Source organism: Pseudophryne corroboree, chromosome 1 (genome assembly GCF_028390025.1).
Source record: "Pseudophryne corroboree isolate aPseCor3 chromosome 1, aPseCor3.hap2, whole genome shotgun sequence".
Taxonomy (NCBI): domain Eukaryota; kingdom Metazoa; phylum Chordata; class Amphibia; order Anura; family Myobatrachidae; genus Pseudophryne; species Pseudophryne corroboree.
Genome location: NC_086444.1, coordinates 1,225,994,528 through 1,226,020,564, shown reverse-complemented (window position 1 = coordinate 1,226,020,564; position 26,037 = coordinate 1,225,994,528). Strand labels below are relative to the sequence as shown.

The 26,037-nt window shown below is 51.4% G+C and overlaps 1 protein-coding gene across 2 annotated transcripts in view; it reads right to left on the bottom strand.

The window, feature by feature from the left end:
- Nucleotides 1-77: 77 nt before the first annotated feature.
- HSPA12B (heat shock protein family A (Hsp70) member 12B) overlaps nucleotides 78-26,037 on the bottom strand; it is a 188,355-nt gene continuing 162,395 nt past the window's right edge. For both annotated transcript variants that reach the window (XM_063925359.1, XM_063925358.1), the window contains exons 12-13: nucleotides 4,213-4,316; nucleotides 78-2,277 (exon numbers count right to left, since the gene is read on the bottom strand). In XM_063925359.1, the coding sequence (XP_063781429.1) occupies nucleotides 1,637-2,277; nucleotides 4,213-4,316 (745 nt within the window). In that variant the 3' untranslated portion in view covers nucleotides 78-1,636. The remainder of the gene's footprint in view (nucleotides 2,278-4,212; nucleotides 4,317-26,037) is intronic.

Sequence of the window (26,037 nt, the reverse complement as noted above, 5' to 3'; positions counted from 1 at the left end):
TGAGCAAGTCTCCTGGTGCCGTATTTCTGGCGTATATCACAGTGCGTAGGAAGTGTGACCCTTCTTTGTAGACAACGTGACGTATAATAAAGGTTTATTTCATTCAGGGTATACATTCCGTACGTAGTACACAGAACCAATAATACAAAACATCTGACAAGGAAATGTTTGGTTACAAGTAAAAAAATAAACTTTGAGTACATTTTCTTATACGTTATTCTCAGTAACACACCGGCATCGGTAGGGACGGCTATTATTAGACTATAAGTGCCACAGAAAAGCCCCTTTTGCCCGTAGCTGGGGGTAATAAGGCAGGAGAGACAGAGTGAATGAGGGTGTATTAGTGGTCAGGTGTGATGCTGGGACGTGTGCGGGATATGTACAGACCTCAGTAGTTCATATAAACCGTTGTAGAAAGTTATAGCCCAATCATTATAAGTGGCAGGGGTGCCTTGTGTGGTATAATACACGGCGTAGAGCTTGTGCGGTGATGACAAGTGGCGAGTCAGAGGTATAACATGTTCGCGCCAAATACTGGACAGTAAATTGTGCTTGCGAGTTTGCTTCCAAAACTAAATTTGGTCTGAAAGGTGGAACATATATATATATATATATATAAACGGACAGAGGGAACGTGACCGGGAAGTATCATTAATTGCAGGATAACTGGCTTCAAGTGTAGAAATGCAGCAACTATAGAACGGTACTATGGCTACTCGGAAATGCTCTTATTGGGAACTATAGTTCCTGATTTGGATCTCTTGTGAAGAGATAAGAGTTGTTCCAGGGGAAGGATGCGAGGCAATCAAGTGATCCTCACTTCTATGGAGCCTTTGTTCCCAGGCAAAGTGGCTTAAGCAATACATGCACTGGCTGTGGTGAATAATGTGGCAGGGACGGACAAAGCTTTCAGCTCGACGCATTTCACACTTTCTAAGCGTGCTCTAGTCTATAAATGAAAGTGAATAACTAAATGATACAATAGTGACAAACGCAATAAAGACTCCCTCGACCCCTCGCTGTCATGTCTCACGGTTCCAATGTGCAGTTTAAAAAAAAAATTAATGTAAAAATAGAAATGAATGGACTTTGAGGGAATGTTTTCTATTTCCCCCCACAATGCACACTTCTGTCTAGGCTGCAAATCCCACAAATGGTTGGACAGAGGCGTGGACCTTGCAAGGCAGGAAAGCAGACGCATTTCTCCAAATTGAAACGCGTCGTCACTCTATTAATTGAACCGCGCCACCCTAATGTGAGTCACGAAGATACCACTTGGGCAGCCATCTTTATCTCACACGACAAACTTCCTTTTAAACAGAAGTAACAAAGTCAACAAAATATAATTCTGTGAAACATTTTGATGAGAATGAAAGCTAGATGTCTATTGCACATATATTGTTTCCACCTTACATACATGTGCAAAACTTCATTTATTGCATGGGTTTAAATGGGGTTGGGGTAACTGAGCAATAAGTTGGGGAAACAGTAATGGCTTTGTGTCACCTTGGATAGGTTAGTAATATTAATATTACTCAATGAGATGTAAGTCTGTGTTTCAGGCTGGGTTCCAGCAGCCGGCGCTATGTCAGTTCTCCTCAAGTGCTGCAAGTTCCGTCTCACGTGAGATTTGCCCTCAGTTGGAAAGGAAATCAATGGCCGCTCGGACAGTCTTTGAGGTTTTGACATCCATGGCAGTCACTTTGATCTCCGTGTCTCCGAACTGCATGCTGGCCTTGATCTCTCTGCGTAGGGTCTTCCCGTTGGTCTCGTCAATGTCAGGTAAGTCCAGGTTTATGGTCCCACACTTTCTGACCCCAGGATCGGTAATGTACACCACATCATCTGTAGAGGAACAATAAATGTTGATGATGATTTTGCCTTGTCCGAGCCGGGCTGGGCAGTAGCTCCGCTGGACTATGTCTCCGAGGGCCACCGACTGGTCCACAGACACGAACTTGTCGAAGATGTCTGTGCACCAGTTCTTTCCCTCCTTAACAAGGAGTTTTTCTTTCGGGTGCTTTCCTTCCACAAACTTGTTGAGGACACCGACCCCATAGGTTAGGGGAGAGCGCCTCACCCTCACAATGGTCGGGTCCAGGCCAAACAGAACCGCTCCTTTGAGTATTGTTAAACTGACATCTTGAGGGATGATGACCCGGCAGACCTCACTGAAAGCCGACTGGACGGCGTTCTGCAACATCGGTGACTCTGCAAATCCACCAACCAGGAACAGGTACTTGATGCCCTTCACATCCGGTTTATTCATGAGATCCTCTGCAGACAGGAAAAATAAAGATAAAGCTGGACAATGAAGATACTCAAAAAACACAACAAGAAGACTTTTTCCAAGACTTGTCCTCCCTTAGTCCCCAAAAATAGTGCCTTAGGCCCACCTAGGAGTCATCAGAAGACTCCTCTCTGGCTAGGGGGCTGTCATTGGGGGAGTGGGCTAGCGGCGTGTTCAGATGGTGTAAGCTATCGGAGACCAGCTCCAAATGTTTTTGGTTCTCAGAGCTGGACACATTGCACATTGTGATCTCATAACTTCAGTGTTTAGTAGAAAAAGTGTATTTAAGGGAATAACGCAACACCTTCTGAAAATTAGCCTTTATGTGGTTATAGAATTCCTCTGTAACTTATAATACCCTTATCATATATTTTTGTTTTTCCAAAGAGTTACCCCTGGGGATATGGATTCAGCTTTTCGTCCAGCATAAGCCCCCATGTGTCATTCCAAGGTCCATGATATTCCCAAAATGTTACTTGTACTGTAGGTCACCATCCTCGGTGATCAGTGTTGCCACTCAGCCTAATAGCACTGATATCTGTCAGAGTCAGACCGCCGGAATCCTGGAGGACATAGGGTGTAGTTGGGGAGTAGTGTAAATTACTCTACTTCCCTCAGCAATACCCATGGCTTCAGATGCCCTGGGCCTATAATTGCCTCCAGCAATGACTGCAGAAGATGGGTCACTGTTCCCGGAAGTGCAGGGGTCCCTGGTGATAGCAGCTGAGAAGCGCACAGTGTGATGGGTGTATATCAGGGATTTGTACGGTATATTTCCTCCCTTTCAGGCCACTTAGAAACATTTTCCTTAGGTTCATCTTGAAAGTACGCTGTTCGGTGTTACCCTGACATTCTCTGTTATAATATAAATCCCCCTCCCCTCTATTACAGACAGCAGGATAACCTCTTGCATCTTTTATCACTGGAAGGATCCTGATGGGGTCTTATTCGGGACAAAAAAACTGAATCAGCAGGCATTTGAGCTGCTGTGACATCACTGACCCCACCCCCCTGTGTGTGAATCACCCAGTTTGCCTTGCTGTCACCCAAAATCTCTGCTCGCCTGTAACATGGCGACCTGACAGGGTACAGCTGACTGACACGCAGCCTTATCTTATTGTGATATGGGGTTGCTGGCTTTGTGGCTATTCCAGTAAAATACCTGCGGCTGTTCTGCTGTTACCACATTTAGGTGACATGTACTGTACGTGGCCTCCGGGCCTGTTATGTATATTTATATGTGGACGTTGTTGCTTTGAATAAACATACAGCCTCTCAGTTCAGGAAATGTTCCAATTACTTTGCCTTATTACCTATAAATCCTCTTTAAATCGTTACACACTCGTCCGCCTCCCTGGCACAGAATACCCATTTCAGTCTCATTCTCCTGCCCAGCAGGCTCGATGGAGATATCATCCGGCGTAATTCCTATTGTATCTGTGTGTATAATTCCTGCAGGCTCACCGCTGGGGCTCCGGATTCATTATTAATGACGCAGAGGCCGACTGGATAAAGATTCTGTACTGGAGCCATAAATTATCTGTATCCGATCCATCTCCTATGGGGAGTGATGAATCATTCTGTGATCCCACTGGGGACTCCGCAGCAAAACACAGCTCGTCTTCTTCCCTGCAGCCTGCCTATGGGAACTGCAGCCGCTTATTTACCATCTCCAATTAATAGGCATTTTCCAGCTGATTTATGGGTTAAATACAGCACCTGTGAGCGCTGGTGTGTAACTGATTATGCCGGCTGTAATGATGAGAAATGCTTATTTTATCTGTGTTAGCCTGTACTTACCTAGCGTATAAGGGGATAATGAAATGAGGCAGACGGGGGGAGGGGGGACAGGAGACAGGAATCCATGATGTCAGGAGGTGCTTTTCACCAAGGCCTTTATAGCATCGGCGGAAGTTACCTACCTATGTGCCGGATGATCTGCTGCACGGTGGGCTGGAAGAGCTCATTCATGGCCTCGGATGACATCCGCAGCATCCCCTGGGAGGACCACTTCACGAAGTTCACACTGGGAGGAGGAAACAAACAGTCAGCCCGGGTCACCTACCATACAGTACAACAACGGCACTCTGTGGCCAACTAGGTCCGACATAACCAAATTGCATGACAACTGTTGCATGTGTTGGGAACTTTACTTTATGATGTGTCCCATTCCAATTCAGCTGACAGGGCTGGAAATAATGTTATCAGCGGATGAGTAGTTACTATTTACATACGCCGGAGGGGCGGTTGGGACAGTGTTCCAAAAATGTGACTATCCCACCAAAATTGGGATAATTGGGAGGTGTGCAGCCCCACTGGGCAGCTTTATACTCACACTGCAATATACAGTAGCTCTGAGCTAGGACATGACCCTCCCACACCTACCTCTCTGCACATGTTACAATTGCCAACTGCAGTGCAGCATGGTGTTACCCCGCTGCAGGTACTGGCTTTTTTTTTTTGCTTTGCTCCCACTTCAGAATCACCCCTAGAAGGTTCAGACTGACAGAGGGATGCAGTGCTACAAACACCTGCAGCTCCAAGAATAAATAGTAAAAATCTAGACTCTTTGGGCATAGCTGTAAAATATATTCTTTTCTATTGGCTTCGTGTTACCGGAAATGTTTCATTTTTATGATGGTATCTATTTTAAACGTTCAATTTCATTTAGTAAAAGACAACTTATTGTGAGGGTGGAAAATCATTCAAACAACAGTGCCACCTGCAGGACTCTGACAGTAATACAGAGGAGCGTTCTTAAGCACAAGATATACCTCTATGATCATGGATCTGAGGAAGCCGCTGATACCTGTTAAAAGGTGGAGACAGAGCCGGCCCTAACCATTATGATGCCTAGGCAAGATTTTGGCTGATGCCCCCTAGCACCGCCGCTATTTCCGCCTCTGACCCTGCACCCCTTTCCCAGCACCATCACCCCTCACCCATAGCAGTCCTTAATTAGGTGCTCCTACCCACTATATTTTAAATAGGAACAGTGCGCACATTTATACACATAATACAACACATTAGTAATGCCTTTATACACATAATACCACACATTAGTAATGCCTTTATACACATAATACCGCACAGTAACGTCCATTATTAATTATTAATGCACCTTACACATTATGCCAACCTTTATCCTTATACACATAATGGCACACATAATGCCAAAAATGTGTCTTATTTGCATTGCTATGTGACTAGAACGCACAGGCAGCTTCTGCTGAGTAAAATGATATGCGTCATGTCTATATTCTGTGTGTGATTGTGGCTGTATCTGCATTTGAAATGCTACGTTACAGTGATTTCCAGGAATATACTGTAACATAGCATTTCGTATACAGATACAGCCGCAGTCACACACAGAATATAGACATGCCGCATGTCATTTTAATCAGCAGAAGCTGATTGTGCCCCTAGGCATTTGCCTATTTTGCCTATGCCTAAGGCTGGCTCTGGGTGGAGAAACGCGTCACCAAGCACCTGTGTGTCTGGAATCTGGCGCTATTACAAGGAGCGAGGCTCTGAACTGAAAGCTGGGATAAGCATATCAACTTACCGCCAGAACTCTAGACGGCCGCAGGGGATTGGAAAAGAGCACTTCAGCTGTGATACTATTCAGCCAAAACACAGCAGTGGATATAAACAGGACTGCATTAATTCCTGGCCTGTGAGTGTATATACTTGTCCCCAGCTGGCCTCAGTGAAAAGTGCACACAATAGTCTTTTTATATGTACAAAGATCTGCATTATGCTATGGTAAACTGCAGGACTGCATCATTTTATTACCTCATAAATACTGGATATACATTGGAGGATATCCAGATGATACTAATGATATACAGTACTGTATGCTTTGTAAGTGTATTTTAATTAAATCATTTATATATTTATGCCTGACAAAGGTTTGATTAAAAACCGAAATGTTGCAGAACCGGGTGTGAGGATCCGCTATTACATCAGAGTCCCTGGAGTGCCACTCGAATATAACTGTATATATATATATATATATATATATATATATACAGGAACAGACGGGCGGCAATATATATATATATATGTATATGCAATAAAAGCATGCTTTACCAGCTGAGTTAGCGCTTCCTGTGTGTAATGGATTAATCCATACACGGCTTTAACAGTAATAATAATTATTTTATTTATATAGCGCACTTTCTCCAAACAGGACTCAAGGCGCTTTGTTACTACATGGCAAATATTCATTGTTTCATTTTCTGATCGTGTCAGTGATTTTCCCTTTAACCGAGCGCTGTGGTTTATGGAGAATCACCGTAGACTGTCCGCACGTATGGGATATATGTAACATAGAGCGCCATGTTTTGCGCAGAGCCATCATTACGTCTATAGATGCCAGTGATGGACGAGCAACAGCCGGATCAATAGCAAATCATCCAGCCACGTGCGTCTCAGTGTGAGAGAAGATCGTTCCCCCTGGACTCATGGAGAGATGTGAGTGAGTGCCGGGAGGGGGGGGATTCAGCGCGCATCACGCTCACTGATCCATAAGAAGAGTAATCGCTTTAGTAACGGTGCTGGAGAGTAATTGCTATATCTGTTTTCGTCAAACCTAGCAATGCCTCGTACGGATTCTGTGTGATATAGCGATGGACGGTATGCCGGTGGTCATAATACTGACAGCGGCAGCACATCCATCAAAATCCCGGCAGCCCCCCAGAAAGTACCTCAACTGCCCCCTACCCTAACCCTCCCTTGTTGGTAGCTAACCCTAACCCTTCCTTGTGGGTACCTAACCCTAACCCTCCCCGGTGGTGCCTAACCGTAACCCTCACCGGTGGTGCCTAACCTTAACCCTCCCCGGTGGTGTCTAACCCTCCCCGGTGGTGCCTAACCCTCCCCGGTGATGTCTAACCCTAACCCTCCCTTGTGGGTACTTAACCCTAACTCTCCCCGGTGGTGCCTAACCCTAACCCTCCCCGGTGATGTCTAACCCTCCCTTGTGGGTACCTAACCCTAACCCTCCCCGGTGATGTCTAACCCTAACCCTCCCTTTTGGGTACCTAACCCTCCCCGGTGGTACCTAACCCTAACCCTTCCTTGTGGGTACCTAACCCTCCCCGGTGGTGCCTAATCCTAACCCTCCCCGGTGGTGCCTAATCCTAACCCTCCCCGGTGGTGCCTAACCCTCCCCGATGGTGTCTAACCCTAACCCTCCCCGGTGGTGTCTAACCCTCCCCGGTGGTGTCTAACCCTAACCCTCCCCGGTGGTGTCTAACCCTAACCCTCCCCAGTGACATGGTGACACCCAGGTGCTCAGTTACTGGCTGTTTCTGCATGTAGCCCACACATGCTGGGCAGCTTTATCATCACACTGCAATGCAGCTCTGAGCTAGGATACCTCCCCCCCCCCACACACCTACCTCTCTGCACATGTTACATCTGCCCTCTGCAGCTGCAGCATACCTCACAACATTTATCTTCTAGAAAGAGGGACCTTTATACGCGGTGAAGCCGCGACCGCGTCTATTCACCGCTGCTCTGCTAATCAGAGCAGAGAGTGACAGGAGCCTCCCAACTGGCCCCACCCTCACCGTGGGACACTGCTGCCCGCTGGTGGGACAGCGGGACAGTCCCCAAAAAATGGGACTGCCCCGCAAGAATTGGGACAGTTGGGAGGTATGGTGCAGTGCAGCATGGTGTTACCCCGGTGCAGAGTTACTGGCTTTTTTTTTGCTTTGCTCCCACTTCAGAATCACCCCTAGAAGCTTCAGACTGACAGAGGGATGCAGTGCTACATACACCCGCAGCTCCAAGAATAAAGAGTAAAAATCTAGACTCTCTGAGCATAGCTGTAAAATATATTCTTTTCTATTGGCTTTGTGTTACCGTAAATGTTTCATTTTTATGATGGGATCCATTTTAAACGTTCAATTTCATTTAGTAAAAGACAACTTATTGTGAGGGTGGAAAATCATTCAAACAACAGTGCCACCTGCAGGACTCTGACAGTAATGCAGAGGAGCGTTCTTAAGTGCAAGATATACTTCTATGATCATGGATCAGAGGAAGCCGCTGATACCTGTTAAAGGTGGAGACAGAGCCGTCCCTAACCAATATAATGCCATAGGCAAGATTTTGGCTGGTGCCCCCTAGCACCGCCGCTAGATCCGCCTCTGACCTTGCACCCCTTTCCCAGCACCACCTCCCCTCAGTCATAGAAGTCCTCATTTAGGTGCTCCTACCCACTATATTTTAAATAGGAACAGTGCGCACAATTATACACATAATGCCACACATTAGTAATGCCCTTATACACATAATGCCAAAAATGTGGCTTATTTGCATTGCTATGTGACTTGGATGCACAAGCAGCTTCTGCTGATTAAAATGATATGCGGTATGTCTATGGGGGACATGTACGAAGCAGTGATAAAAGTAGAGAAGTTGCCCATTGCAACCAATCAGCATTGACGTAGCATTTCTAATTTGCATACTATACAATTGTATGGAGCAGCTGATTGGTTGCCATGGTAAATTTCTCCTCTGGCTCACTTCTCCGCTTTTATCACTGCTTAGTACATGCACTCCTATATTCTTTGTGTAATTTCGGCTGTATCTGCATATGAAATGCTACGTTACAGTGATTTCCAGGAATATACTGCAACATAGCATTTCGTATACAGATACAGCCGCAGTCACACACAGAATATAGGCATGCCGCATATCACTTTAATCAGCAGAAGCTGATTGTGCCCCTAGGCATTTGCCTATTTTGCCTATGTCTAGGGCTGGCTCTGGGTGGAGAAACGCGTTACCAAGCACCTGTGTGTCTGGAATCTGGCGCTATTACAAGGAGCGAGGCTCTGAACTGAAAGCTGGGATAAAGCATATCAGCTTACCGCCAGAACTCTAGACGGCCGCAGGGGATTGGAAAAGAGCACTTCAGCTGTGATACTATTCAGCCAAAACACAGCAGTGGATATAAACAGGACAGCATTATCCTTAATTCCTGGCCTGTGAGTGTATATACGTGTCCCCAGCTGGCCTCAGTAAAAAGTGCACACAATAGTCTTTTTATATATACAAAGCTCTGCATTATGCTATGGTAAACTGCAGGACGGCATCATTTTATTACCTCATAAATACTGGATATACATTGGAGGATATCCAGATGATACTAATGATATACAGTACTGTCTGCTTTGTAAGTGTCTTTTAATTAAATCATTTATATATTTATGCCTGACAAAGGTTTGATTAAAAACCAAAATGTTGCAGAACCGGGTGTGAGGATCCGCAATTACATCAGAGTCCCTGGAGTGCCACTTGAATATTACCGTATATATATATATATATACACACACAATAAAAGCATGCTTTACCAGCTGAGTTAGCGCCTCCTGTGTGTAATGGATTAATCCATACATGGCAAATCTTCATTGTGTCATTTTATGATCGTGTCAGTGATTTTCCCTTTAACCGAGCGCTGTGGTTTATGGAGAATCACCGTAGACTGTCCGCACGTATGGGATATATGTAACATAGAGCGCCATGTTTTGCGCAGAACCATCATTACGTCTATAGATGCCAGTGATGGACGAGCAACAGCCGGATCAATAGCAAATCATCCAGCCACGTGCGTCTCAGTGTGAGAGAAGATCGTTCCCCCTGGACACATGGAGAGCTGTGAGTGAGTGCCGGCAGGGGGGGATTCAGCGCACATCACGCTCACTGATCCATAAGAAGAGTAATCGCTTTAGTAACGGTGCTGGAGATTAATTGCTGTGTCTGGTTTGTCAATCCTAGCAATGCCTCATACGGATTCTGTGTGATATAACGATGAACGGTATGCCGGTGGTCATAATACTGACAGCGGCATCACGTCAATCAAAATCCCGGCAGCCCCCCAGAAAGTACCCTAACTGCCCCCTACCCTAACCCTCCCTTGTTGGTACCTAACCCTCCCCGGTGATGCCTAACCCTCCCTTGTGGGTACCTAACCCTCCCCGGTGGTGCCTAACCCTAACCCTCCCCGGTGGTGCCTAACCCTAACCCTCCCCGGTGGTGTCTAACCCTAACCCTCCCCGGTGGTGCCTAACTGTAACCCTCCCCGGTGGTGCCTAACCCTAACCCTCCCCGGTGGTGCCTAACCTTAACCCTCCCCGGTGGTGCCTAACCCTAACCCTCCCCGGTGGTGCCTAACCGTAACCCTCCCCGGTGGTGCCTAACCTTAACCCTCCCCGGTGGTGCCTAACCCTAACCCTCCCCGGTGGTGTCTAACCCTAACCCTCCCCGGTGGTGCCTAACCGTAACCCTCCCCGGTGGTGCATAACCGTAACCCTCCCCGGTGGTGCCTAACCTTAACCCTCCCCGGTGGTGTCTAACCCTAACCCTCCCCGGTGGTGTCTAACCCTAACCCTCCCAGGTGGTGCCTAACCCTCCCCGGTGATGTCTAACCCTCCCTTGTGGGTACCTAACCCTAACTCTCCCCGGTGGTGCCTAACCCTAACCCTCCCCGGTGATGTCTAACCCTAACCCTCCCTTGTGGGTACCTAACCCTAACCCTCCCCGGTGATGTCTAACCCTCCCTTGTGGGTACCTAACCCTAACCCTCCCCGGTGGTACCTAACCCTTCCTTGTGGGTACCAAACCCTCCCCGGTGGTGTCTAACCCTAACCCTCCCCGGTGGTGCCTAACCCTAACCCTCCCCGGTGGTGCCTAACCCTAACCCTCCCCGGTGGTTCCTAACCCTAACCCTCCCCGGTGGTGCCTAACCGTAACCCTCCCCGGTGGTGCCTAACCTTAACCCTCCCCGGTGGTGCCTAACCCTAACCCTCCCCGGTGGTGCCTAACCCTAACCCTCCCCGGTGGTGCCTAACCCTAACCCTCCCCGGTGGTGCCTAACCGTAACCCTCCCCGGTGGTGCCTAACCCTAACCCTCCCCGGTGGTGTCTAACCCTAACCCTACCCGGTGGTGCCAAACCGTAACCCTCCCCGGTGGTGCTTAACCTTAACCCTCCCCGGTGGTGCCTAACCCTAACCCTCCCCGGTGGTGCCTAACCGTAACCCTCCCCGGTGGTGCCTAACCTTAACCCTCCCCGGTGGTGCCTAACCCTAACCCTCCCCGGTGGTGTCTAACCCTAACCCTCCCCGGTGGTGCCTAACCGTAACCCTCCCCGGTGGTGCCTAACCGTAACCCTCCCCGGTGGTGCCTAACCTTAACCCTCCCCGGTGGTGTCTAACCCTAACCCTCCCCGGTGGTGTCTAACCCTAACCCTCCCAGGTGGTGCCTAACCCTCCCCGGGGATGTCTAACCCTCCCTTGTGGGTACCTAACCCTAACTCTCCCCGGTGGTGCCTAACCCTAACCCTCCCCGGTGATGTCTAACCCTCCCTTGTGGGTACCTAACCCTAACCCTCCCCGGTGATGTCTAAGATGTCTAACCCTAACCCTCTCTTGTGGGTACCTAACCCTAACCCTCCCCGGTGGTACCTAACCCTTCCTTGTGGGTACCTAACCCTCCCCGGTGGTGTCTAACCCTAACCCTCCCCGGTGGTGCCTAACCCTATCCTCCCCGGTGGTGCCTAACCCTAACCCTCCCCGGTGGTGCCTAACCCTAACCCTCCCCGATGGTGTCTAACCCTAACCCTCCACGGTGGTGTCTAACCCTAACCCTCCCCGGTGGTGTCTAACCCTAACCCTCCCCAGTGACATGGTGACACCCAGGTGCTCAGTTACAGGCTGCTTCTGCATGTAGCCCACACATGCTGGGCAGCTTTATCATCACACTGCAATGCAGCTCTGAGCTAGGATACCTCCCCCCCCCCCCCCCCCCCTCCACACACCTACCTCTCTGCACATGTTACATCTGCCCCCTGCAGCTGCAGCATACCTCACAACATTTATCTTCTAGAAAGAGGGACCTTTATACGCGGTGAAGCCGCGACCGCGTCTATTCACCGCTGCTCTGCTAATCAGAGCAGAGAGTGACAGGAGCCTCCCAACTGGCCCCACCCTCACCGTGGGACACTGCTGCCCGCTGGTGGGACAGCGGGACAGTCCCCAAAAAATGGGACTGCCCCGCAAGAATTGGGACAGTTGGGAGGTATGGTGCAGTGCAGCATGGTGTTACCCCGGTGCAGAGTTACTGGCTTTTTTTTTGCTTTGCTCCCACTTCAGAATCACCCCTAGAAGCTTCAGACTGACAGAGGGATGCAGTGCTACATACACCCGCAGCTCCAAGAATAAAGAGTAAAAATCTAGACTCTCTGAGCATAGCTGTAAAATATATTCTTTTCTATTGGCTTTGTGTTACCGTAAATGTTTCATTTTTATGATGGGATCCATTTTAAACGTTCAATTTCATTTAGTAAAAGACAACTTATTGTGAGGGTGGAAAATCAATCAAACAACAGTGCCACCTGCAGGACTCTGACAGTAATACAGAGGAGCGTTCTTAAGTGCAAGATATACTTCTATGATCATGGATCAGAGGAAGCCGCTGATACCTGTTAAAGGTGGAGACAGAGCCGTCCCTAACCAATATAATGCCATAGGCAAGATTTTGGCTGGTGCCCCCTAGCACCGCCGCTAGATCCGCCTCTGACCTTGCACCCCTTTCCCAGCACCACCTCCCCTCAGTCATAGAAGTCCTCATTTAGGTGCTCCTACCCACTATATTTTAAATAGGAACAGTGCGCACAATTATACACATAATGCCACACATTAGTAATGCCCTTATACACATAATGCCAAAAATGTGGCTTATTTGCATTGCTATGTGACTTGGATGCACAAGCAGCTTCTGCTGATTAAAATGATATGCGGTATGTCTATGGGGGACATGTACGAAGCAGTGATAAAAGTAGAGAAGTTGCCCATGGCAACCAATCAGCATTGACGTAGCATTTCTAATTTGCATACTATACAATTGTATGGAGCAGCTGATTGGTTGCCATGGTAAATTTCTCCTCTGGCTCACTTCTCCGCTTTTATCACTGCTTAGTACATGCACTCCTATATTCTTTGTGTAATTTCGGCTGTATCTGCATATGAAATGCTACGTTACAGTGATTTCCAGGAATATACTGCAACATAGCATTTCGTATACAGATACAGCCGCAGTCACACACAGAATATAGGCATGCCGCATATCACTTTAATCAGCAGAAGCTGATTGTGCCCCTAGGCATTTGCCTATTTTGCCTATGTCTAGGGCTGGCTCTGGGTGGAGAAACGCGTTACCAAGCACCTGTGTGTCTGGAATCTGGCGCTATTACAAGGAGCGAGGCTCTGAACTGAAAGCTGGGATAAGCATATCAGCTTACCGCCGGAACTCTAGACGGCCGCAGGGGATTGGAAAAGAGCACTTCAGCTGTGATACTATTCAGCCAAAACACAGCAGTGGATATAAACAGGAGTGCATTAATTCCTGGCCTGTGAGTGTATATACGTGTCCCCAGCTGGCCTCAGTGAAAAGTGCACACAATAGTCTTTTTATATATACAAAGCTCTGCATTATGCTATGGTAAACTGCAGGACGGCATCATTTTATTGCCTCATAAATACTGGATATACATTGGAGGATATCCAGATGATACTAATGATATACAGTACTGTCTGCTTTGTAAGTGTCTTTTAATTAAATCATTTATATATTTATGCCTGACAAAGGTTTGATTAAAAACCGAAATGTTGCAGAACCGGGTGTGAGGATCCGCTATTACATCAGAGTCCCTGGAGTGCCACTTGAATATTACTGTATATATATATATATATATATATACACACAATAAAAGCATGCTGTCCCAGCTGAGTTAGCGCCTCCTGTGTGTAATGGATTAATCCATACATGGCAAATCTTCATTGTGTCATTTTATGATCGTGTCAGTGATTTTCCCTTTAACCGAGTGCTGTGGTTTATGGAGAATCACCGTAGACTGTCCGCACGTATGGGATATATGTAACGCAGAGCGCCATGTTTTGCGCAGAGCCATCATTACTTCTATAGATGCCAGTGATGGATGAGCAACAGCCGGATCAATAGCAAATCATCCAGCCACGTGCGTCTCAGTGTGAGAGAAGATCGTTCCCCCTGGACTCATGGAGAGCTGTGAGTGAGTGCCGGGAGGGGGGATTCAGCGCACATCACGCTCACTGATCCATAAGAAGAGTAATCGCTTTAGTAACGGTGCTGGAGATTAATTGCTGTGTCTGGTTCGTCAAACCTAGCAATGCCTCATACGGATTCTGTATGATATAACGATGAACGGTATGCCGGTGGTCATAATACCGACAGCGGCATCACGTCAATCAAAATCCCGGCAGCCCCCCAGAAAGTACCCTAACTGTCCCCTGCCCCCTACCCTAACCCTCCCTTGTGGGTACCTAATCCTTCCCGGTGATGCCTAATCCTAACCCTCCCTTGTGGGTGCCTAACCCTCCCCGGCTCCCCGGTGATGCCTAATCCTAACCCTCCCTTGTGGGTGCCTAACCCTCCCCGGCTCCCCGGTGATGCCTAATCCTAACCCTCCCTGGCGGTGCCTAATCCTAACCCTCCCCAGTGGCATGGTGTTACCCAGGTGCTCAGTTACTGGCTGTTTCTGCATGTAGCCCACACATGCTGGGCAGCTTTATTCTCACACTGCAATGTAGCTCTGAGCTAGGACACATCCCCCCCCACACACCTACCTCTCTGCACATGTTACATCTGCACCCTGCAGCTGCAGCATACCTCCCAACATTTATCTTCTAGAAAGAGGGACCTTTATACGCGGTGAAGCCACGACTGCGTCTATTCACAGCTGCTCTGCTAATCAGAGCAGCGAGTGACAGGAGCCTCCCAACTGGCCCCACCCTCACCGTGGGACACTGCTGCCCGCTGGTGGGACAGCGGGATAGTCCCCAAAAAATGGGACTGTCCCGCAAGAATTGGGACAGTTGGGAGGTATGGTGCAGTGCAGCATGGTGTTACCCCGGTGCAGTTGCTGGCTTTTTTTTTGCTTTGCTCCCACTTCAGAATCACCCCTAGAAGGTTCAGACTGATATAGGGATGCAGTGCTACAAACACCTGCAGCTCCAAGAATAAAGAGTAGAAATCTAGACTCTTTGAGCATAGCTGTTGTGGCCGGAGAGAGCCCCAGCCACGGGGCAAATGGCCGCCTGCGGCACTGAAGGGGTTAACCCCTAGTGCCCGGCGCCATTTTTTAAGACAAAGGGGCGCTTGGCGCCAAATTTGAATTATGTTGGTCGCTAGGCGCCGTGATGTGTAAAATGTTTAAATGCATGTATTTTATGGTTGTGCCGTGGTCCCGGACCTCTCCGGAGACCACGGCAGGGAGGACAGCCCCCCGGCGCGCTCAGCAGAGTGTGCACGCCGGGGGAGAGGAGGCAGCCGCTGACCGCCGGAGTCCGGGAGCTCCGCTCCCGGCAGCAGTCAGTGTAGCCCCGGGCGCACTGGAGTGTGCGCGCCGGGGAGAAGGGTGAGCGCTGCGGCTGGGAGCTCGGCTCCCGCTGCAGTGCTCTCTGTGAGAGCCGCCGCTGGGGGCTGGGAGCTCTGCTCCCAGCGCCTCAGCCCAGCACGGGTGGCCAGCCGCAGCAGCCGGGACGGACGTCCCGGGCTGCTAGCCGGCGAGGGGGGTGCGCTGCAGCCCGGCTCCCCGCCGAACGCTGCAGCGAGGCCACCAGACAGGCGCCGCTCATGGGGGACCGGGCTAGCCGGCTCCCTAGCGGCGTGGGTGAAAGTAGGCTGCCCAGCAGGATGGTGAGCGCTGGGGTCCGGGAGCTACGCTCCCGGCGCCTCAGCGCTGAAACAAAGCCAGAGTCACGGCGGCCGGGACAAGTGTCCCGGGCCGCCGGGCTTAGGTACAGGGGGGTGCGCCGCTGCGTGCGGCGAGGCCACAAAGGTAGTGCCACCCTGGGGGGACAGGGAGAGCCAGCTCCCTGGAACCCCAGAGGCAGGAAGGCAGGCTGCAGGATGGGGGAAGCCAGCCCCATACCTTTAGCACTGAGAGGGAGAGCCCTAGCAGCCAGGCTGCAGGGCTAGGGAAGGCACTGCAGTGCCTGAGTATGTAGAGTCTGTGCAAGGCACAGGCTCAGCAATGTACAGTGTGATTTTAAATGTAATATATTTAAAGAGAAAGTGCACTGACTTGATTGTGTGTCCCAGGAGGGGGGAATCCATAGCTGTGCAGGCTGATGGATTCTCCCAGACCCTTTCCCCAAAAACGGAATGTTTTCCCATCCAGCCTCACAGTTCCAAAGGGTACAGGGAGAAAGAGAAGCAGCTTAGCTATAAAACAAGCTGAGTGGTTTCTTGGAGCTCCATGGAGATCAGCCGTAGTGCCAAGAAACCTGGGCCGGGGAGCCAGGCTGCCCAGCTCTGGAGCCCAAATCCAGGCTGCAGGCAGTGAGAGGGGTCCCGGGCAGGTTTCTGGAAGTCAGTTTAGGAGGGAAAAACTTCCCCCCAGCCAGACTGAACGGCACCGTGGGAGTATCCTGAATCTCCAAGATAGGAGGGTCAAAGGAGACCGACCACTCCCCACTGTCCATAGGGAACAATGTAAAGGTGTGCATGAGACCAGAGCATGCACAGCTCATGGGTAAACATTGATTGGTTGTACACCACAGGGCGGGCTTACCCCCTGTGGTAAGGGGTCTTGGAGAGGGATAAAAGAAGGGCAGTTGGCCCATAGGATTGTGTATTGTAACATCTTCTTCTGCTGAAACATCTTAATTGTATGCTGTTGCCCCTAGCAATAGGGAGGAGCCTTTTTAAAGGTTATTTGAGCAATAAACACCTTTGCCTCAAGAAGACTGCTTCATCTTGTGACCAACAGGGTTAGGCCAAACCTAGCCCCGTCCTCCGGCTGTCCAGGGAAGCACCTGACGTCTCCAAGCTCCGCCTTCCGCCAGCTACCGGTAGAGGCCTAGCAAGTGGCTAGTGGGGATTCGTCGACACCACACAGGTGTGGTAAAGCAGTGCGTCGGCACATACAGAGCAGAACCGTGGTTCCAAACGCCACGGCAGGTTAGGAGTTTGGTGGTGGCAGCGAGAACCCGCCCACAGCGCAGTGGGTGGAGTCAGTAACAGGCGGTTACTGACGGTAAGCGGGAATCCCCTATGTGGTCAGGCCTCGTGCGGCTTGACCTTCCATTCTGTGTGCAGTCAACGGGACGCGGAAGCTGCGAGTGCTTCCGTACGGTATCGTCCTGTCACAGAAATTGGTGGCATAGAGGTGGGATATTCCCAGGCGGCTTTTCATCACCCGATTGGAGAAGCCGAGTTACTCAGGAGAGGAGTAACTGCAGCGCAGGAGAACGCACAAGATGGCGGAATTCAGCGGAATGTCCAAGGAGGATCTGGAGATCGTATGCCAGGGGAAGGGTGTGGATATCCCTTCCAACGCGTCCAGAAGCGTCATGAAGGCGGCGCTCAGGAGCGTGGAGGAGTCTCATCGGGCGGAGGTGGAAAGCACTGACGGCGTCAGCATCGCAGAGGACGGCCCAACAGTGGACCTTCGTAAGGAACCGGTGAGAACCACAAGCCCCGCCCCCTTTCACAGCAGCCATGTTTCCCAGCAATCCCTAGCAGGGCCAGGATCCCAACGTCCCAGGGGGGGCAGTACGGATAGCCTAGCAGATCGGCTAGCGGAATTGGGGGAAAGGGCAACGGAGCAAGAGCGCTTGATCATCATCCAGATGTGGCGTGATGAGCGGGCACCACAGGCCGTGATACCCCGGGAGCCGTTGTCAGCTGTTGTACACAGATCAGGACGTATTCAGTTTGCCAAGTTTGCAGACAGTGATGGGGACATTGATGGACATTTGCAAGTTTTTGAAAGGACTTGTAAACTACACGATCTACCCAAGTCAGAGTGGGTGAGACACCTTGTGCCCACTCTGCATGGAGAGGCCTTGGAGGCCTATCGAGGAGTGGCGACGGAGGACTGTGGGAACTACGACGAAGTCGAGAAGGCCCTCCTCCAGCGATTCTTCATCACTCCCGAGTCTTACAGGAAGAAATTCAGAGACTTGCCCAAGAATCCTAGCAGCACCCATGAGCAGTTCGCCACCCAGCTGCGGCAGTACGTGGTGAAGTGGGTGAAGGATTCGGAAGCCACTACATGGGACGCACTGATCGACCTGATCTGCAGGGAGCAGTTCTACCGCCGGTGCGCCCAAGAAGTGAAGGAGTGGGTGCTAGATCGGGAGCCACCCAGCTTAAAGATGGCTGCCCAATTAGCCGACAAGTATGTGGCAATTCGGCCACGGGGGCAGAAGCGCCCCGCCAGCAGCCAGCTCCAACAGACTGTACCACCAAGGGGACCCCCCTCTTCAGCTCATCACCCCCAAAGACAAGCATCGTCCAACCCGGGTGCTCTTGGCCAGCAACCGCACCGCAGCGTCCCTGCAACTGATCAGAGATCATCGGTGCCACGACTGGAGAAGAAGTGCTACGGCTGTGGGAAAATCGGACATCTGAGGATGAACTGTCCTGCATCCCAAGCACCCCAGACTCGTGCCCCAAATCCAAGTGCTGGAGCCCGGCTCGCTTGTTTGACGAGAGGAGATGAGCCTACAGAGACTGTTCCCCCACCAGTCAGTCCGATGGAGTGTGGCGAGAGACAGGTGCACTCTGCGGAGAGAGTCACCTGCATGGCCAAACAGCCCCTACACAACATGTGGAGGCACCTGCAGCCAGTCCACGTGGGACCCCTGCAGGGAGAAGGCCTAAGAGACTCGGGGGCCTCAATCACTGTGGTGAGCCCCCACCTTATAGATCCTGCTGCAGTATTGCAGGGTCGCACTGCCACGATCACCCTGGCAGAAGGAACAGAAAAAGCGGTTCCCATGGCAAGAGTCTACCTGGACTGGGGAGCTGGACCAGAGTTGCGAGAAGTTGCCGTCATGGATGGTCTCCCAACTGATGTGGTCCTAGGAAATGATCTGGGTGGTGGGATCGTCACTACGTTTGTTGGCGCCATTCCCCGGAGTCAAGTTCCAAAACCACCGTTGACATCAGCTACTCCAGCACAGCCCAGCCCAGAGAAAAAGACTACAGCTGCTAGACAACTGCCAGCACAGCCAACCACAGCATCAACCAGCCCAGAGGAAAAGATCACAGCGGCTAGATCAGTACATCGACCCCGCATGCCTTTTGCCTCTGGTATGCCTACGTCCCCTAGCAACGCAGAGGATGTCGGTTCCAGCTCGTTTGATCCTGTGGGGGTGCCCAATGATGCTCCTGACCCAAGTGGTTTGCCAACTCCGGCGGTGAGTATGAGAAACCACACTGACTTTTCCATGACTGACCCCTACCAGACTGACCCTAGTAGTCCCCACCTAGATCCCCCTGTAGAGTGTCCCAATTTAGGAGAGATTGAGGGCCACAGGCAGGAGTTTAGGGAGGCTCAACTCTCTGACCCATCCCCGAAAGGCATGAGGCGCCACTCTGGCAGCGGCCTTGACAGGGTTGGGGCGGGGAGGTTGACCTGGCGGGAAGGGTTAAGGTACAGGGTAGCCAGGAAAGTGGGAGGGGATAGACCAGATAGGGAATGTGTCCAACTGGTCCCCCCAGGGAACTTTCCTGTGCAACCGGTGTCGGTTGCCAGCGAAACCCCTTTGGACAGTAACCCGGAGACAGACCGTACCCTGAAGTGCCTGACACAGAGCTTACCCTGGTCTGGAATGTCGGATGACGCCCAGACCACATGTAAGGCTGGTGCCATGCGTTGGCAGCCGGGGCACTCCAGCGGTTGTGTTGTCTCTGGGCCTCTGCCCATAGGAGAACCCTTGCAGCAAGTTGCTGTGGACATAGCAGGTCCCTTGCCTGTGCACAGTAGATCGGGGAAGACACGCAGCCTCCCTGTAGTGGATGCCACACAGGATCCAGAGGCTGGTGGTCTGGCCGCCATCACTGTGGCACAGGTAGTGGACGAGGAGGGAAGAGTAGGCCTAGGTGACAGGGTAGGTTTCCCGAGTCATAGGTCGACAGAAGAGGATTGGAGGGCAGGTCTGACAGTTAGGGCAGACCGTTGCCAGATAGGTACGACGGAGGTGCAATGCCTGGGGCACCATGTGGGAGGAGACAGGGGTAGGCCCAACCCAGAGGGGGTGGAGGCAACCAGAGGCTGTCCCCGACCCACATCACCCAGACCGGTACTGACCTTAGAACCTGTAAGGCCCTAAGGACATGTTGTCATTGACTTTAGTCCTGTAGTGAACCCCTTGACAGAGATGGCTAGGAAGGGCATTCCCAAGTCAGTGGACTTTGCACCCGCTTGCGAGTTGGCATTCCAGTCATTGAAGGAGGCTCGGGTACCCGCTCCAGTGCTGATGGCGCACATTCTTGACCAGGACTGTGTGTTACGAACTATTGCGCCACTGCACGGACTGGGAGCAATACCGAGCCAGAAAGAGCCATATGGGCAGGAGCACCCTGTGGCCTGTTTGAGCAGAAAACTGCTATTGTGGGAGGTGGGGTATGCCACAGTTGGGACACCGTGGGTGGCACTTGTTTGTAACCGACCCCCCACCGTGGTGACTTACCACCTACCTGTTAGGTGGCTGCAACCGACCTTGGGGGAATTGGACAGACTTTTGTGGTGGAGCCTTGAACTTGGACTTCAGGTGGACTATTTGAACATTGTGCACCCACGAAGAGAGGCCCACTACACTATGGATGAACTGTCTAGGCCAGAGCCTACACCCCCCAGGTAGCGTCCCCTTCACCCCAACGGACTGCGGGACCAGGACCCAAATCGTTGGGACATGGGTCCCTGGTTGACCCGCTTGAATGGGGGGGGAGGAGTGTGGCCGGAGAGCCCCAGCCACGGGGCAAATGGCCGCCTGCGGCACTGAAGGGGTTAACCCCTAGTGCCCGGCGCCATTTTTTAAGACAAAGGGGCGCTTGGCGCCAAATTTGAATTATGTTGGTCGCTAGGCGCCGTGATGTGTAAAATGTTTAAATGCATGTATTTTATGGTTGTGCCGTGGTCCCGGACCTCTCCGGAGACCACGGCAGGGAGGACAGCCCCCCGGCGCGCTCAGCAGAGTGTGCGCGCCGGGGGAGAGGAGGCAGCCGCTGACCGCCGGAGTCCGGGAGCTCCGCTCCCTGCAGCAGTCAGTGTAGCCCCGGGCGCACTGGAGTGTGCGCGCCGGGGAGAAGGGTGAGCGCTGCGGCTGGGAGCTCGGCTCCCGCTGCAGTGCTCTCTGTGAGAGCCGCCGCTGGGGGCTGGGAGCTCTGCTCCCGGCGCCTCAGCCCAGCACGGGTGGCCAGCCGCAGCAGCCGGGACGGACGTCCCGGGTTGCTAGCCGGCGAGGGGGGTGCGCTGCAGCCCGGCTCCCCGCCGAACGCTGCAGCGAGGCCACCAGACAGGCGCCGCTCATGGGGGACCGGGCTAGCCGGCTCCCTAGCGGCGTGGGTGAAAGTAGGCTGCCCAGCAGGATGGTGAGCGCTGGGGTCCGGGAGCTACGCTCCCGGCGCCTCAGCGCTGAAACAAAGCCAGAGTCACGGCGGCCGGGACAAGTGTCCCGGGCCGCCGGGCTTAGGTACAGGGGGGTGCGCCGCTGCGTGCGGCGAGGCCACAAAGGTAGTGCCACCCTGGGGGGACAGGGAGAGCCAGCTCCCTGGAACCCCAGAGGCAGGAAGGCAGGCTGCAGGATGGGGGAAGCCAGCCCCATACCTTTAGCACTGAGAGGGAGAGCCCTAGCAGCCAGGCTGCAGGGCTAGGGAAGGCACTGCAGTGCCTGAGTATGTAGAGTCTGTGCAAGGCACAGGCTCAGCAATGTACAGTGTGATTTTAAATGTAATATATTTAAAGAGAAAGTGCACTTACTTGATTGTGTGTCCCAGGAGGGGGGAATCCATAGCTGTGCAGGCTGATGGATTCTCCCAGACCCTTTCCCCAAAAACGGAATGTTTTCCCATCCAGCCTCACAGTTCCAAAGGGTACAGGGAGAAAGAGAAGCAGCTTAGCTATAAAACAAGCTGAGTGGTTTCTTGGAGCTCCATGGAGATCAGCCGTAGTGCCAAGAAACCTGGGCCGGGGAGCCAGGCTGCCCAGCTCTGGAGCCCAAATCCAGGCTGCAGGCAGTGAGAGGGGTCCCGGGCAGGTTTCTGGAAGTCAGTTTAGGAGGGAAAAACTTCCCCCCAGCCAGACTGAACGGCACCGTGGGAGTATCCTGAATCTCCAAGATAGGAGGGTCAAAGGAGACCGACCACTCCCCACTGTCCATAGGGAGCAATGTAAAGGTGTGCATGAGACCAGAGCATGCACAGCTCATGGGTAAACATTGATTGGTTGTACACCACAGGGCGGGCTTACCCCCTGTGGTAAGGGGTCTTGGAGAGGGATAAAAGAAGGGCAGTTGGCCCATAGGATTGTGTATTGTAACATCTTCTTCTGCTGAAACATCTTAATTGTATGCTGTTGCCCCTAGCAATAGGGAGGAGCCTTTTTAAAGGTTATTTGAGCAATAAACACCTTTGCCTCAAGAAGACTGCTTCATCTTGTGACCAACAGGGTTAGGCCAAACCTAGCCCCGTCCTCCGGCTGTCCAGGGAAGCACCTGACGTCTCCAAGCTCCGCCTTCCGCCAGCTACCGGTAGAGGCCTAGCAAGTGGCTAGTGGGGATTCGTCGACACCACACAGGTGTGGTAAAGCAGTGCGTCGGCACATACAGAGCAGAACCGTGGTTCCAAACGCCACGGCAGGTTAGGAGTTTGGTGGTGGCAGCGAGAACCCGCCCACAGCGCAGTGGGTGGAGTCAGTAACAGGCGGTTACTGACGGTAAGCGGGAATCCCCTATGTGGTCAGGCCTCGTGCGGCTTGACCTTCCATTCTGTGTGCAGTCAACGGGACGCGGAAGCTGCGAGTGCTTCCGTACGGTATCGTCCTGTCACAGCTGTAAAATATATTCTTTTCTATTGGCTTTGTGTTACCGGAAATGTTTCATTTTTATGATGGTATCCATTTTAAACGTTCAATTTCATTTAGTAAAAGACAACTTATTGTGAGGGTGGAAAATCATTCAAACAACAGTGCCACCTGCAGGACTCTGACAGTAATGCAGAGGAGCGTCCTTAAGCACAAGATATACTTCTATGATCATGGATCTGAGGAAGCCGCTGATACCTGTTAAAGGTGGCCAGAGCCGGCCCTAACCAATATGATGCTCTAGGCAAGATTTTGGCGCCCCCTAGCACCGCCGCTAGTTCCGCCTCTGACCCTGCACCCCTTTCCCAGCACCATCACCCCTCAGTCATAGCAGTCCTGATTTAGGCGCTCCTACCCCCTATATTTTAAATAGGAACAGTGCGCACATTTATACACATAATGCCACACAGTAACGCCCCTTATTAATTATTAATGTCCTTATAAAGATAATGCACCTTACACATTATGCAGACCTTTTTAAATGCCCTTATACACATAATGGCACACATAATGCCGAAAATGTGTCTTATTTGCATTGCTATGTGACTAGAACGCACAGGCAGCTTCTGCTGATTAAAATGATATGCGGCATGCTTATATACTGTGTGCGATTGTGGCTGTATCTCCATTTGAAATGCTACGTTACAGTGATTTCCAGGAATATACCGTAACATGGCATTTCGTATGCAGATACAGCCGCAGTCACAAACAGAATATAGGCATGCCGCATATCATTTTAATCAGCAGAAGCTGATTGTGCCCCTAGGCATTTGCCTAGTTTGCCTATGCCAAAGGCTGGCTCTGGATGGAGAAACGCGTTACCAAGCACCTGTGGAATCTGGCGCTATTACAAGGAAAAGAGCACTTCAGCTGTGACACTATTCAGCCAAAACACAGCAGTGGATATAAACAGGACTGCATTATCCTTAATTCCTGGCCTGTGAGTGTATATACTTGTCCCCAGCTGGCCTCAGTAAAAAGTGCACACAATAGTCTTTTTATATGTACAAAGCTCTGCATTATGCTATGGTAAACTGCAGGACTGCATCATTTTATTACCTCATAAATACTGGATATACATTGGAGGATATCCAGATGATACTAATGATATACAGTACTGTATGTTTTGTAGGTGTCTTTTAATTAAATAATTTATAGATTTATGCCTGACAAAGGTTTGATTAAAAACCGAAATGTTGCAGAACCGGGTGTGAGGATCCGCTATTACATCAGAGTCCCTGGAGTGCCACTTGAATATTACCGTATATATATATATATATATGTATGTATGTATACATACACACAATAAAAGCATGCTTTTCCAGCTGAGTTAGCGCCTCCTGTGTGTAATGGATTAATCCATACATGGCAAATATTCATTGTGTCATTTTCTGATCGTGTCAGTGATTTTCCTTTAACCGAGCGCTGTGGTTTATGGAGAATCACCGTAGACTGTCCGCACGTATGGGATATATGTAACATAGAGCGCCATGTTTTGCGCAGAGCCATCATTACGTCTATAGATGCCAGTGATGGACGAGCAACAGCCGGATCAATAGCAAATCATCCAGCCACGTGCGTCTCAGTGTGAGAGAAGATCATTCCCCCTGGACTCATGGAGAGCTGTGAGTGAGTGCCGGGAGGGGGGATTCAGCGCACATCCCACTCACTGATCCATAAGAAGAGTAATCGCTTTAGTAACGGTGCTGGAGATTAATTGCTGTGTCTGGTTCGTCAAACCTAGCAATGCCTCATACGGATTCTGTATGATATAACGATGAACGGTATGCCGGTGGTCATAATACTGACAGCGGCATCACGTCAATCAAAATTCCGGCAGCCCCCCAGAAAGTACCCTAACTGTCCCCTGCCCCCTACCCTAACCCTCCCTTGTGGGTACCTAACCCTAACCCTCCCCGGTGATGCCTAACCCTCCCCGGTGATGCCTAACCCTAACCCTCTCTTGTGGGTACCTAACCCTAACCCTCCCCGGGGATGCCTAACCCTCCCCGGTGATGCCTAACCCTAACCCTCCCTTTTGGGTACATAACCCTAACCCTCCCCGGGGATGCCTAACCCTCCCTTGTGGGTGCCTAACCCTCCCCTTTGGTGCCCAACCCTAACCCTCCCCGGTGATCCCTAACCCTCGCCGGTGGTGCCTAACCCTAACCCTTCCCGGTGGTGCCTAACCCTCCCCGGTGGTGCCTAACCCTAACCCTCCCCGGTGATCCCTAACCCTCCCCGGTGGTGCCTAACCCTAACCCTTCCCGGTGGTGCCTAAACCTCCCCGTTGGTGCCTAACCCTAACCCTCCCCGTTGATGCCTAACCCTCCCCGGTGATGCCTAACCCTAACCCTCCCCGGTGGTGCCTAACCATAACCCTCCCTTGTGGGTGACTAACCCTCCCCGAAGGTGCCTAACCCTAACCCTCCCTGGTGGTGCTAAACCATAATCCTCCTTGTTGATGCCTAACCTTAACCCTCCCCGGTGATGCCTAACCCTCCCCGGTGATGCCTAACCCTCCCCGGTGGTGCCTAACCCTAACCCTCCCTTGTGGGTGCCTAACCCTCCCCGGTGGTGCCTAACCCTAACCCTCCCCGGTGGTGCCTAACCCTCCCCAGTGATGCCTAACCCTAACCCTCCCTTGTGGGTACCTAACCCTCCCCGGGGATGCCTAACCCTCCCCGGTGGCGCCTAACCCTAACCCTCCCCGGTGATCCCTAACCCTCCCCGGTGGTGCCCAACCCTAACCCTCCCCGGTGGTGCCTAACCCTAACCCTCCCCGTTGATGCCTAACCCTAACCCTCCCCGGTGATGCCTAAC